This window comes from Poecilia mexicana, unplaced genomic scaffold (genome assembly GCF_051168715.1).
Source record: "Poecilia mexicana isolate PSO_F unplaced genomic scaffold, ASM5116871v1 scaffold_17, whole genome shotgun sequence".
Classification (NCBI taxonomy): Eukaryota; Metazoa; Chordata; class Actinopteri; order Cyprinodontiformes; family Poeciliidae; genus Poecilia; species Poecilia mexicana.
This window is the reverse complement of record NW_028263386.1, coordinates 3,595,279-3,610,285: the sequence shown is the minus strand read 5'-3', so window position 1 is coordinate 3,610,285 and position 15,007 is coordinate 3,595,279. Positions and strand designations below refer to the sequence as shown.

Sequence of the window (15,007 nt, the reverse complement as noted above, 5' to 3'; positions counted from 1 at the left end):
CTCCAAGTTTTCTGAACATTTTTTCCTTTTGGACTTGAACTGTTTTTTTTCCAGTGAACATTTGGAAATAGATGACTGTGGGTTTTTTATATATTGACCTGCTTAACTCTGTCCCATGGATAACTTCAGCTCAACAAAATAACTTGTGCCATTTCTTCAAAAAAAGAAAGAAAAAAGCTTGAGATAACAAAGCTAGCAAACACACAATGCTATTTTAGCTCCAAGAATGTGATTCCCAAAGAGCAGTTAGCTGAAACATTTACATGCAACAGATGATAAATGGAGGAATTATGTATATTTTAGGTCCAGTGTAAAGTGTGTGTTTTTAATTTCTTAAAGAAAGGAGATGCTCATTAAAAATATAAAGTTTCAGAAACCTTAAAGATCTAATTGCTTTCAAAGATCATAAAAATATGTTTGTTGTTTTTAAAGAACATACAGATATGGAAACTTTTGGGAGGTATTGTGCATATTATTTATATTTTTTATCCCAGCTATTTTAGCATAAACAACAACAACATAAACAGATGCAGTATGCATATTTCAGTTAATAATTTGACTTCTTGAAGGTAGTTGGACTGCCTTTTGATCAGTTCTAGTTTGATTCAATGCTGAATCAAACTTGAACTGAATTATTCAACATTTTAAAACATCACTTGTAATATTGTCACATGTGCTTGTTGAATTTGTGAATTTTAAAAAAAGTTATCGTTTTTACAAATTAAAAAAAAGGTTTAACAAATTATTGACTGTGTTGGCTCTTTAGTAAAAGTATTTTATTGTTAACTTATATATATATATATATATATATGTGTGTGTATATATATATATATATATATATATATATATATATATATATATATATATATATATATATATATATATACACACACACACACACTGTGGGAGGATCGCAAGAGGACGCATGAGTGTCATGTCGGGTGATAAAAACATATTTAAATGACTCTATTAAAAGGCAGAAGCAGCCGCTACTCAGTGCCGCTCCAAGCCACCAGCAGCTCAAAATTTTGAATCGCTACTAAACTCCACTTCCTCATTTTGCTGCTGCTTATATAGCGCTCTAAAAATAGCGCACCAACCACACCACTGAGGGCTGCGCCAGATCCGACTGCATTGGTCAGGCGCTGGTTGTAGGCGGGCCGTGCGCTCCGCACACCGATTGGTTCCCGTTCAAAACGTAATGTAATCACATGGGGGGAGTTCGTCTGTAATTTTGAATCGGGGGGGAAGTTTACAGTGCGCTGACAGACTTTTGAGTGAGTTCAGTGTGGAGCGCTCCTCGGTGCGTCACACGCTTAGAGAGCCAGCAGTGAAGTGCGCGTCTATTCCAGGCTGTCATACATGCACATACAGCAGAGAGCCCAGCTTCTTTCCAAATACAGCATTCTTCTTCTTCTTCTTTTTCACACTCTTCACTTCGCTTCTTGTTTCGACTGAGACTCGGGAAGGAAATGGATGTCATACCGATGTGCAGCATCTTCCAGGAGCTCCAGATTGTGCACGACACGGGATACTTTTCTGCTTTACCGTCGCTGGAAGAGTACTGGCAGCAGGTAAGGAGACAACACAACCCGCGGCTCATGCGTAACTGCTTAACAAGGAGCACAGGGAATGTGCGTAATTAGATTTGTGGAAAGCGTGTTTTGCGGTGACAGCTGCCTGTCTCTGTTAAAAGTAGGCGGTTTTAGGGAAGTCATGCAAGTTCCCTTAGAGGCGCTGCACTTTAACTGAGCAAAATAATAAAAAAACAATTTTCTTTTATAGGTTTACATGGCTGTAAAAATAATTAAAAAAAAACGAATAACAAAACTTTTCAAACCGTCATACCCACTGTTAAGTGCAACGTAGCAGAAATAATCCGAATGATTTGCACGTTTGCTGTGTTCTTGCTCTGTTGCACCATGCTTTATGTTTTCCTGCTGCGGTTTTGCTCATGCAAATATTCATGTAGACGATTTTGACTCATCGGCATGCAACATAATGAAAACACGCCGAGCTGCAGATAAAACGGCTGAATGGCGAGCCGTGAGTCTTTGCGCGTATCTCCTCCTCCTGTTACGCCTTCTTTCCTTCTCTCGCGTTCCGTCTCTTTCTCTCTCTCTTTCTATCTCTCTCTCTCACCCGCACGCGTACACACACAGCACTCACACACATACTGGCAAACACACATAAAAGTGACAGGTTGAGAGGGAATGACAGCGGAGGCTGTTTTTGCTCCAGTGTGGCTCGGCCAGGCGGACCCGTTGGAGTTTCAGGCTGGAGAAAGTCTCGTCTTGTTCACGTTGTTGGAACATGAAATGATTCAGCTTTGCTCTCCTTTTTTCAGTCTCTCCGTTTATCAGACCCTTTGCACGCTCCTCGCTCCAAGTGTTTCTCTCAGGCATTTAAAGCTCGCTTGGGATTTGTCCAGCGCTGCTGACAGGGACAGGGGCGCATCCACAAAGTTTGTAACGGGCACCACTGGTCATCTTTAGCTGGCAGAAACAAATCAGGGAGTTTGAAATCTAAGTCAAATAAAAAAAAGAAAATATACAATCCTCCTTTGAAAAACCTAATGTTCATTTAGTTAATATTTTGTGTATATTCCCAAAATCAGCAAATTAACATTCGGCTTTTTAAGGCAAAATGTGCTGTTTACAAATTAAAAACTGTTTGTGCAATAAATGTTGAGGTAAATATGTGATCCTGGTGTCATTTGAGGGAGGGAGGGGCCACGAGTGAGTGACAAGTGATAGACATTGAAAAATGGTTCAATGAAGGACTAAAGAAGAAAACATGTTAACATTCACTATCAACTGATACTTGATTAAATTTCTTATTCCCCTGTTGAAAAAATGCATGAAATTTTACAATTTACATTTTAAAAATATATTAACCAACAAAATCACCTCAGTAAACACCAGGATAAAGTTAGAGACATATGTCTGATTCCATAAAATGCATGAAATCAAAATAAAATCAATGACATGAATGAATGAATGAAATCAATTCATTGATTTCATGTGTTCATTGATTTTGGCTTTTTGAAACTACCACTTCTATCAGCAAACCTGCAGCATATCTGTTTGTATTAGATAGTCTTTAGGGGGGAATCAGAATTGGTCATTACAGGAAATTAGAATCAGCCAGGAAAACTCCCATTAGTGCGTCGCTAGAGACCCAGAGGTCAGTGAGTTTCTATCATTAGCCATGGCTGTCCTTTATATTCCCTTGGTGGCGCCATTTGAATTCAGTTCATTCATTTCCCTTTCTAAGTTACTCCAACCATGTCTGTCATCTTAGTTTATTCTTTATAGATCTATATGTGTAGGTTATTTGAAACCAGATAAATGTAAATCACATCTGTACCATTGTAAAATCCACAGTAGTCTTAGTTTAGTTTTTAAAAGTAATATCACTTAAGTTGGCTACACAAACAAATATGTTTGATCATTTCTTTGCTTATTTCAGTGCACTTTGTATGTTAAAAATCAACCAAAGAAAGGATGCTCTCCTCTCAGTTGACACAGATAAATCTTTCCCTAACAGATACCAAGTTGAGATTTTTGAAAATGCTGAAAGTGCATCAAATATCACGCTAGTGGTTGATACATGCACAGGCCTAAATTGTTGAGAGATCTTATTTTTGATGCAGTCAGTCAATATGAAAAAAAGGGAATGAAAAGATTCTTCATTATTTGGCTTTTTGATAACTGATGAGAGCAGATCAAGAACAGCCAGCTCCAATCTCTGTCTCTCTCTCATTGTTTCTAATTGCTATAATTAATTTTCTATGAAATTCTAACCAAGTTCTCAATTTGCTTGGACTCAGTCACAATTGTTCTGTCCAAGTATGAGACAGAATCATTTTACTGAGTTCCACCACAGCAGCGTTTGACTGAAAACTGAAATGTGCCCCATCACTAGAAACTGCCTGTAAGCAGATGCCACTTCTGGCCTGCGCTCTCGAGCTGCACAGGGTTAAGGAAGTGCTCTCTCACTTCCTTTTTGCAAAAAAAAAAAAAAAGAAAAAAATGAGCCTTCAATCCAGAGCGGCTCTTGCAGTATTCATGCCAGGCTCTTTATGGACCACCACGAACCAGACCTCCCTCCTCCCAGTCCCCTGTGTGCTATGTTATTTCTAGCGATGCCTCCAAATGCATTATTAAATCCACATTATGCTAAATAATTGATGGATTTAAAAGATCTACAAGCACTTCTCTAACTCAACGAGGGGGCGGCTCTGTAGCATATGTAAATTTCATGACCAACCTTGGCACGCGCCTACACACACACACATCTTTGCGCGCTCGCACCACAGTGCATGCGTTTACGGGCAAGAGCACCTTGTTCTTGCATGCTCTCAGGACGATACGTGGTGCTTGTAATCCTCCCTGATACAGCCTCAGAGGGCACCCTGAGAGTGCACTTCTGCATAGGACATTGCGTCTTGTCTCATTCCTGCAAGCAGAGAGGAAGTGTAACCTGTAGCATTGCCTCAGCGCATTTCTTCCTCCTGCTGCTGCTAAGAGAGAAAAAGCACAACACAGGAGGACACCAGAGTTTCCTGTAAAAATAAACTTGAGTTTTGGTCGTTTTAGGGATTTTCCAGCTCAGCAGAAGTATTCTATTACAAGCCTTTAGGCTCTTTGCACCAGCAAACTCATTGCTATCTTGTCCTCTCCCCACGCAGACATGCCTGGAGCTGGAAAGGTACCTCCAGAGCGAGCCCTATGTCTCGGCCACTGACCTCAAGTTTGATAACCAGGAGGACCTGTGGAGCAAGCTCATGCTCGCCTGCGGGGACAAGTCAAATGAGGCGGACCCAAAGAGCGGCCACATCAAGGAGGAGGTGGACAGTCACGACATCCAGCCTCTTGACGTCGGCGGTTTCAACTCCGACGCCAGCAGCGAGGCCTCGGACAGCTCGGAGGAGCTCTCCCCGACCCTTGACTTCTCCTCTGGCTCTTTGACTGACATGCTGGGTGACAGCGGAGAAGACTTGGGCTCTGCCATCATCAGCACGCCGCCCTCATCTCCTGAGCTCAGCAAGGAAGGCTCTGTGGCCCAGGTGTGGAGTGGGATACAGACAGTGCTAAACTCACCGGGGAAAATAAGGACTGGGGGCACAGAGAGGTCAGTGGAGAGGTCAGGGATGACCAGCGGGGAAACGTCGCCTGACGGGAGGAGGCGGGTGCACAGGTGCCACTTCAACGGATGCAGGAAGGTGTACACCAAGAGCTCGCACCTCAAAGCACACCAGCGCACACACACAGGTAAATACACTCAACAATGAAACCATTCAATACAAAATTCTTGCTCAAATACTCCCACATAGTTTGAATAGTTTTTCAGAAGGAATGCCCTCAACTGTGACCTAATTCACACAGTGAAACGTGACTTGGTGCAGAAGGGAGGGGAGAGACGAGAGGGGGAGGGATGTCCTTTTGTGACCAAGCGGGACCCAGAGGATGTGGATCCTGAAAACAAATCAACAGTTCTCAGATTTCACCATGGGAAAGACTCAGAAACTTGGTCATATGCATTCAATTTAAAAATAAAGTCACAGAGAGATGGCGTTTAATTATGGGAAGCTGACATTTGCAGTGTTTTGTAGGGGGTTCAGATGTTAGCGGTTTCCCTCGTCACCTCTGACCTCTGCCAGGCTGTTTACAGCTGTGCCGCCTATTAGCAAAGGAAGTCGCATTCTGATCGTCTCTCTCCAACCGCGCTGGGCTTATGGTTAAGAGCCCTCATAGCCTTTAGAAACGGACTCTGTTTTTTTCTTTTTTTTTTCTTGAACAGCTCCCCTCTATTACATAAGCCTTCCACTCAAGCAGCTCTGTGCAGCTGCATACCACAGATCCCGAGTCTTACAAGGTTGTTTTTCTCCTCAGCTTACAGTAGTCAGCCCAGTCCACTTAGGGATCATACTTTCCCAGAAATCAGCGTTTTATCAGCTCATGTACAGTAAATATTGGCTCACATTTCAGATGTATTCACTTACAAATACTAAACCAGGAACATGCAATTATTATTTATTCATGAAACTGCCAAGAGTTATGCAAGAACCTTTGAACTCATTGACACGGAACCTCTTTTATGAATGTTTGTATTTGACCTTATTTTGGCTTTTATTTTTTTCAGGTGAGAAGCCCTACAGGTGTTCATGGGAGGGCTGTGACTGGCGCTTTGCACGAAGTGATGAGCTAACCCGACACTTCAGGAAGCACACTGGAGCAAAGCCATTTAAATGCAATCACTGCGACAGGTGAGATCTTGTTTTTCATCTTTCATGGATGTATTTTACCTTTAAGACACCATGAATCAAACAGTCTTTGTCTTGTTGCCTTTTCTGCTAAACACTCCTTCATTAACATAGAGAACCAAAGGTTCTAAGAAGTGGAGTAAAGGAAAGCTGAACTTCTTGAACTTCTTGTCAAGTTCAAGAAGTTTCCTGAAAGCAGATATTGGATTGGAAATAGTTTAAATCATTAGAGCTGGTTGGATCCCAAAAGTTGCTTTTCCATTCTTTGCAGTTCAGCAAATGTTTTTTTTTTTTGCACAGAACCCATTCATTGGGATTAAAAGAAAATAAAGTTTGCAGTTAAATTTAAGGTTACGCAAAATATGCATTTCTAAAGTTTAGATTTTAGATGCTAATCCCAGCTGACTCAGCTGTTTATAACCGGAACCATCAAAATAATTTGACAGTTTAAAACATTTCATTGTAGTCAAATTTTTTTCTTGATGCTTTTAAAATATATATGCAGGATTTTTTAGCAGAGTAAAAATAAATTTTCCAAAACTTGTTATGCTAACTATAATGGGACAACAATGGAAATATTTTAAATATTTGTCATTTTTAAAGTGAGTTATTTCTCTCTCTACTAGGTGTTTCTCCCGTTCGGACCACCTGGCGCTGCACATGAAGAGGCACATCTAAGATGGCCTCCATGTTGAGAGCTCTGAGGGATGAGTCTGGTTGATTGTCCCGACCAGTTGGGAATCAGCAAGGCCGGTGTATCCGGGGAGCATTAACAGGGACACCGCTGTGTTCCAGTCAGTGGAAAGACATGAAGCAACACAGGCTATTATTTGCACCATACTTTGTGCCTCCAACACCTCGCTGTGGTGATTGCTCTTAAAAGGCTTTTACAGAGGAGCAGGGGGTGAAAAGAGAAGATGGGAAAGATCTTGGCTGGAGTTGATGGAAAGAGACTCTTCTGTATGGTGTTAAATGCTTTTCTTTTGTTTTTCTGTTTTTCCTGGAAGATTATGGGACTTCAGGAGTGGGGGGTGCTGTTCCTCCACTGACGGTGTGTTTGCCTGTACACATGGGACTCTGAGTGCCTGTGACTGGATGCCTGTGCTGGCTTTATGGAGTGGCTGGAGCTTGCGAGTGAATGACATGAAAGGGGGGATGTTATACAACCACGGTTTTCTTGTTGGGGAGGGAAGGGAGGAAAAGGGGCAAGAGGATGACCTGATGTAAGAATGAATGCAAGCAAAGAATTCTGTCTGTGTTGGTCTGTTCGCTAAGGCAGGGAGTGAGGGGTTGTTTGCTGGAGTCGATTCCTTTTGTTTTTCTGGTTTCTTTGTCCAAAGGACGACCCCTGTCTGCCTGGAGGTGGAATTACAGCTCCCTGTCTGAACTTGGGAGGTTGTTTTGTTTAGTGCAGCTATTAAATGTGCAATGTATTACGTGGCCTGTCTCACAACATACACGTTATAAAGCTCATTTTGTTGTCCATTGTGTAAGCCTTGTATCCAAAAAGACAAAAACAAACAAAAAAACTATTGTACACTAACACTTATGACCATTATAGCAGCCGTTGCATGGGATCTGGGATGTGTTGCTCACTTGTGTGCGTAGAGGACAACAAAATTCCATTCAAGTGCAGCTACTTTCATGTTACTCGGCATCATACTATTGTAAAAAACATAAGGCAGTCTTGGTTTTTATGTTATTTTAAGAAATTGGGGATACCACTATTGCTTAGCAACTGTCTTGGTTGAGGGTTTTTATTTTGTTCCTTTTTCCTCACATTTGCTTTTCTCTTTTGTTCTGTCTGTAAATGCACTGTTGACCTTACTGATGCCTTATGTAAGTGGCCTTGTCCTGTTAAAAAGATCACTCCCTCACACATACGCGCACCAAACGGCCATTGCTAATGCAATAGTGCGTTTACTGAATAGCTTTACAAAGGCTCTTATCCATACACTTGCACCTTTCTTTTGTTTCCTCCAAACTTTTGAACAGTAAAAAGAAAACCTACAAAAAAAACTATGATATCAGCTTCACAATGACTGCCGCTTTTCCATATCTGTCACTTCTTTTCCTTGAATACATCAGAACAAATCATATTCTAAATGATTCCAATTTGAGACAGAGTTGTGGAGCCTTTGGGAGAAAAAAAAATCACCTTTATAGTGGTTTACTACTATGTAGTATAAGACGATGTGGATGCACTGCAGATAAACTGTAAGCTGCTGTTAAAGGTACAGAGCCTTGGAAACATGTTCTCGTGAGATGTGCGTTTGGTCGCATAAGCAGTGAGGGGATAGCATTTACAGCAAACACATCAGGGCCGTTTGTAATAGTCGATGTGTTCTCTGGAATAATAGATGTGGTATGAGACGATGACAGCAGTCTTAATCACGAGTCTGTTATTATGTATGTTTTGTCTCGCTTTGCTCTCAACGTGAGTCAGTATTTTTCCTCAGTCCCAGTTCAAACAACCCTTAATCTGACTAAACGGTACCAAGACCAGTCTAACCAGTTCAGCTGTGCTTCAGGTCAACGGGTTTCTGTCTCTGAAGACTGAGACCAACTTCACTTGCACATTCAAGCCTAAGTTAAAGGTATTTTTTGAGGTCGTTTCTTCCCCATTTGCCAAGTCAGACAAAATATTTCCTCCTGGATTATGAACACATAAAACAAAGTGTTAAAAATGAACGTCATTCGTTTGTATCTCCATATCAGTTGGCATCACAGGTAGCCTTGTGATAACCTTTTTGCAGGTTAACCTGTTGTAGATTAATAAAAAATCAGTTGGTAATGCTTCTTTTTTTACACTGAGAAATGTCAAAAGATGCAATTATGCATTTGTTGTTTAAAAAGGCCATTTTGTAAGAAAGCATATATTTTAACAGGAATGGGACCAAAAGCAAGCGCAGTGAGTCATTTCTAAATAAAACCCATAAAAGGCTGAAGAATTACTGTAAAATAGATGCACTCCATTTTTGTTTTCATTTGTTTGTGTAACTTTTTTTGTCATGGGAGAAAAATTAAGATTGAGCAATGCACATTATCAGATGGCTTCAATAGCGCCTACACTTGTGGCCTGTCATTTTTCAAGAGGAAAAAAAAAACAACTTTATAGATGTGAAATGTTCTGGACACTTGAATTGTCATCATGTTGCCCGTATAATTTTAATGAAATTGTTATTTACCTGTAATTTCTTTCTCTCAACTTTTCAAAGACTTGCAAATATACCCTGTCTTTAGCTAGAATTAAAACAAAAATATTGGATAAACATGGAAAATATGAGGCTCTATTTTTGTTTGTTTTATGGCATAACAAGATTTTTTTCATTTGAAATTGTTTTGTAAAATAGTTTCTGTATGAATGTATTTTTTATTGAAAAATGGATAAAAGACTTTATTGGTTCTACATGTGTCTGTTGTTTCTTCTCTGCTGCTTTCATCACAAGCGCCGATGGGAATAACATGTTTATGGTACATCTCACAGTTTCCATAGGTGGAGTTATTTTTCTCTCCCTCCCTTCACATAGAGGTTCAAGTCAGGGTCCACAGCAGAACTGGAGGAACTGGTAGTGGTTGAGTCACTGGTGTTTTAAAGGGTTCTTTCCTGGAAAATACTTATTTTTTAAACTAGCTTGATGTTATCTTTAACAATGCATGCTTTTATTTCTGCCTCATGAAATATCTGGAGACCCAAAATTGATTTGTGGAATAATATGAAAAAATAGTGGTAAAATAAAAGTACACAGAAATGCAGCATTTTAAGACGTAATCCTGGGGATGGAACACTGAACACATTTTTTCTTTAATAAATGTTAAAACATCCACCATATCATGGTGCAAATATTTGATTCCTTTGGTGTTTTAAATTTCATTTTGAAGAACCAAACAATCAGATTTCATCTAACCTACTAAACTAACTAAACATGGACTGCCATGCTAAAGAAAAGTGTCTTTCTGCTTGAACTTTATCACCTTTTCTTGTATTTTGTTGGTAACTGATCATCAAAAACTAGTGAAGAATTATGCAGATTAGGGAAAATGATTCATGGTTTTCTTTATAGTTTTATCAGAAAAAAACTCTGAAAAGTGTTACCTTGATTTGTATTCAGATCACATTGGAAAATAATTCAAACTCCATCTAGTTGCCATAGATTCTCTATTAGATTTAGGTCTGGACTTTGACTTGGCCATTTTAACACATAACTATTAACTGATCTCAAATATTCCATCGTAGCTCTTGCTGTATATTTTGGTTTGCTGAAAACTTCCCTGTCTTTCCTGGGATAAAAGCATCCCACAGGATGATGCTTCCAGAAATATTTTGTTTATGTTGCTTAATCTGACAGAAAATAAAAATAAACTGGTCAAAGATGTGTAAATGGTGACGAGGGGAGAATTTTATGTAATGAGTTGTTCCAAGGATAAGAACTAACTTGAAGTTTGTAACAATTTATTGTACCCAAAGTCTGATTTAACACTCCAGAGGTTTTATGCTGTCAAACTTTTATCTTTTTTCAGTATAATACTCAGTATATACTCTTCCTTGTATTTTTCACAAACATGTAATAGCAATTCCAGTTATCTGAGAAAACTAATGAGCATAATGGGCAAAGAACAGAAGAGGTTATAAAGGGGTTCCTTTGAATACCAAGACTGTATTCACAAATACAACTGAAAATATTGATACATGTAAGCAAAGAAAAAAAAACAGTAGGCTGTCTGTTTTTCCACATATATTATTTATCAGGATGATGTACTGATATTTCTATCCCAAATTTAACGTTGAAGAAGAATACGAGCTGTGGAGGAATCCACGTTGTGAGGACAATCTGTTCCTCCTGTTACAGCCAACAACACAGAATTCTCATCAAACTCTCCAAGAAATTCATGCAAATGAAGTTGTGCCACAAACAAATCGCTGATAAGAGCTCCACGCACTACAGAGACAAATAGCCTCTTCATCTCCAATTGCAAGCATAAACTGCCTAAGCTTAAACACTGCTCTGCCGTGCGCCATGCCCCAGAGCTCCTGAATAATTGAAGTGCTCTCAAGAGACTTTCTTTCTTTTTGTCTATGTATTTATTGATATTTTATTTATTTAAACAAGAATAAAACCAGTGATTTAGTTCCCCAAAAAGAGAAGAAAAGTGTTTGGACTATGTGTAAGTGAAATAAAATGACCTCGAATTCAGTAATGATGGTGACTTAATATTTGGGAAGAGGCCAAAACATTTTTCTGCCCTCCGTTAGCTAGTATGCAAAACACAGACATTTGTATCAATTAAAAATTCATGACTGTGACACATTCAAATTGACCTTATTTCCAGAGGTATTACACTTCCCACTGTGCACAATTAGAGACAGCCATGGTGTGTTAATTTGGTCAGTGTAGCAGAGAAAGGGAATCAGTTTCATTAAAGCAAACCTGAGCATTAGTGTTTTAAATACGTAGCTAGCCTAATATCATAAAGATACCAACGTGCTGATGCCGTAAACTATAGTTACCAAACTGCTGCTTGTTTCAGGACATGGAGGAAAATGTATGATTTATATTTTTTTTTATTTAATCAAAATATGGCTGTACTTTTTATTTGTTTATTTATTTTGTATTTATTTTTGTCTTTCCCAAGGGAAGAGTTACTGATAAGCCTCCAACCCTTCATTTTTCCATTCCAACTTTGGAGGAAAAAGCTGTTCCAAAGCTTTTATAATGAAAATGCTGGGATAAGTATGTAAACTTCACAGAATGGAGTTACACGCCACTGCTTTACGTCCTATAGATGTCCCACAAGAGATAAAACAATTATTAGCAGAAGAAATTTTAAAAATAGCCAATCCAAACATTCAACATGCTGGAGTGAGTGAATATTCCTTGTCATTAAAAGTGAATTGACCCTTTTTACTGTCACTACCTGCTTGTTCAGAATAAGAGTTTGCTGTGATGTAATTAACTTCCAATCAGCTATGAGATTCCACCAGGTAATGGGGGATTGAAGTTGACCCACCTGTATTACTGCTCTGATCCACCTCATTAGGTTACAGACCCGTTACTATAAGGATAAAAATGATACAAAGCAAGACAGCAGGAGCAGCAACCAAGTGCAGAGACACAGGATCTGATCTGAGATGCAGGGCTGTGAAAAAAAATATATATATTTTTTGGTCATAATTAAATGTTTCCTATCATCAGAAATAATTCATATTAGATAACAATAATGATAATAATATAAAAAGCAGTTTTGAAATGATGATTTCATTAAGAGGAAAAGCTATTCAAAGCAGCCTGGCCCTCGGGGAAAAAGTAATTGCCCTCTTGTTAAATCATGAATTAACATTAATTAAACATTTTCAAGAATGCTGAACTTAATTTCACAAACCAGACCAATGTATTTTTATTATCTGACCTGCAGATGTACTAAAACAGTTAACAGAACCTGAAATGTCTCGAAAAGCAACAAATTATCTAAAAGAATAAAAACAGTAGAAAATAAAGTCATTGACGTTTATCAAGCCGTTTCAAACTTCAGGCTTCAGACCAGAAAATGACGCCATGGGGGAGTTTGAAGGCCAAGACCTCTGCTGACAGGAAACAGCAGAAAAGCACAACTTATATTAATGATATAAATATATTAATCTTTTAGAAAGGGCGTTTCATGTTACATCCAACCTGACAAGGCATTTCAGAAAAAGACACTGACAGCTAACCGTGGTCCTGTTAGACTCAGGGCTTGGCGCTGCTTTTAACACCTAGAGTTGATGGAATCGTGACTTTTTCAGAAAATCTTACAGGAGAACATGAAGCCACCAGTAGAAAGCATTAATCCCCGTCATACTTTGATTATGCAGCAGAACAATGATCCAAAGCACAATAGCAAGGCCACCTCTGAATGATTCAACTAAATGAAGTTTTGCAGGAGCCTCGTCAAAGTCTGAACTTGAATCTAACTGAGATTGAAGAGCGTGGCCTTAAACTGGCAGGTCATGCTGTAAAACTCTCCAAAGTGTCTGAATTAGAATTATTAAGCAAATTGAAGTGTGCAATATTCCTCAGTGGAGGCTTTAACAACTCACTGCCCGTTATCACAAACACCTGATGTGTTTTTGCTGCTCAGAGCAGCACTACTAGTCATAAGGTTTAAGGACAATTACTTTTTCAAAGAGGGCCAGGTCGTTTTGGGCAAGTTTTTACTGTTAATGAACAAAATCATTAAAAGTCATATATACGGAGGTTTGTGGTTATGTGTTTATGGCAGAGTGAGGATCTGAAAAGCTCTGAAGAGACATTCAGAACAAATCTTTGTTACCTTGAGTACAAAAAGTCATCAGGAGGTCAGGTTTTGTACTCATGTAGAGGCAATCAGGATGATTTCAGCATTTTTTTCGTTCTTAGACTGGCCCAAGCTAAGTCATGTACGATGGTGAAAAAACAAAGCAAAGAATTTGATCTAAAATCTTATCACATGAACTTAAATTTAACATTCATTTATGAATTTTATCTTTGATATGTTGGGTTTTCCTAGTCAAGCATCACCCAGCCTGCTTTTAAGCTCTAATGATGATGATGATGTCATGAGTCTGGTGTCTTAGTTCAAGCAAAAGTCAAAAAGAAAACACATTCTAATTACTAAAAACATTAGAAATTATACTTTTACTTTACTTTCTTGCTCAGAATCCAGAGGACAGTTGTACGAATAAATTTAATGTGAACGCAATTGGATCAGACAGCAACACTTAACGGACAACCCTTAACATTAAATATGTTTAAAACCCTACAGTAAAACTAGGAAAAACAGTTTAAAAAATATATATATATTTTATCTAAACAGTGAACAGAAGACAGAAAAGTAACAGTAACATCCAATCAGAATACAGCAGGTATTGCAAAATGAAACTGGACTGTTGCATTGAGTTATAACGCAAAAATGATTACCCTCATTCCTCCAGATTGTCATCATCCTGACTTTAACATTACAAACTTTAACAGTTAAGACGTCTTACAGCTTGAGGTGTGAAGGTAAAATTATTAAATGTTTCTGTACAGAGCCGTAGTTTGGTTAAAAAATCCACCATGTCTTATAGGAATACAGTAAGAAACTGCTTGTTCAGTTTTGATTAAGCTTTTATTTCCATTCAAGTAATCAATGTATCTGAATGATCTTTGTAAATTCATCAGTGATGTTGAACAATTCAAACAGAAACAAAAATGAGAAGATCTTATATTGGTTAGACATATTCCCAAGAGTCAAGGCTACATGTCTCACCTGCTGCATAAATCGGATAAGGAAATGGGGTTTGTTGGGTTTAATTGGATAATATTTCCTATATTTCCCTACAGAAGCTGCATGGTAGGTGGTGTAGTTTACATTTAGCCTCAGTGGAATATAAACCCTGATCATAAAGCTTAGCTCTAGTTGAACATGTCCTCTGATTAATGCTTCAGAAAAACCACACCAAAGAGAACGTATTGACATTAAGGGTTATTAGAGAAATAAATGAGAACAGTCAAGGACAGCCAGGGTAGAAAGATCTTCCCCAGAGCAAGGTTTCACCACATGAACACATGCATACATGCACGCAATCACACTCCTCCTCCCCCTCCTAAGAGCTCTTATGCCCAGCAGCGCTCCAGGCTGGGGATGGATACAGTTTGCTTATTAAACCAGAAGTAGAAGCAGGGGTCACTGACCCCACATGGGGATCGTGAACTGTCACATCTCCATCACCTGGAAACCTGA

The 15,007-nt window shown here is 38.9% G+C and overlaps 1 protein-coding gene across 1 annotated transcript; it reads left to right on the top strand.

Annotated features, from left to right (window-relative positions):
* Positions 1 to 1,234: 1,234 nt before the first annotated feature.
* LOC106923866 (Krueppel-like factor 6) lies at positions 1,235 to 9,677 on the top strand. The gene is made up of 4 exons (XM_014997204.2): positions 1,235 to 1,574; positions 4,694 to 5,276; positions 6,148 to 6,271; positions 6,895 to 9,677. The coding sequence occupies exons 1-4, from the start codon at positions 1,473 to 1,475 to the stop codon at positions 6,944 to 6,946; spliced, it is 861 nt and encodes a 286-aa protein (XP_014852690.1). The 5' UTR covers positions 1,235 to 1,472; the 3' UTR covers positions 6,947 to 9,677.
* The last annotated feature ends 5,330 nt before the right edge of the window (positions 9,678 to 15,007 follow it).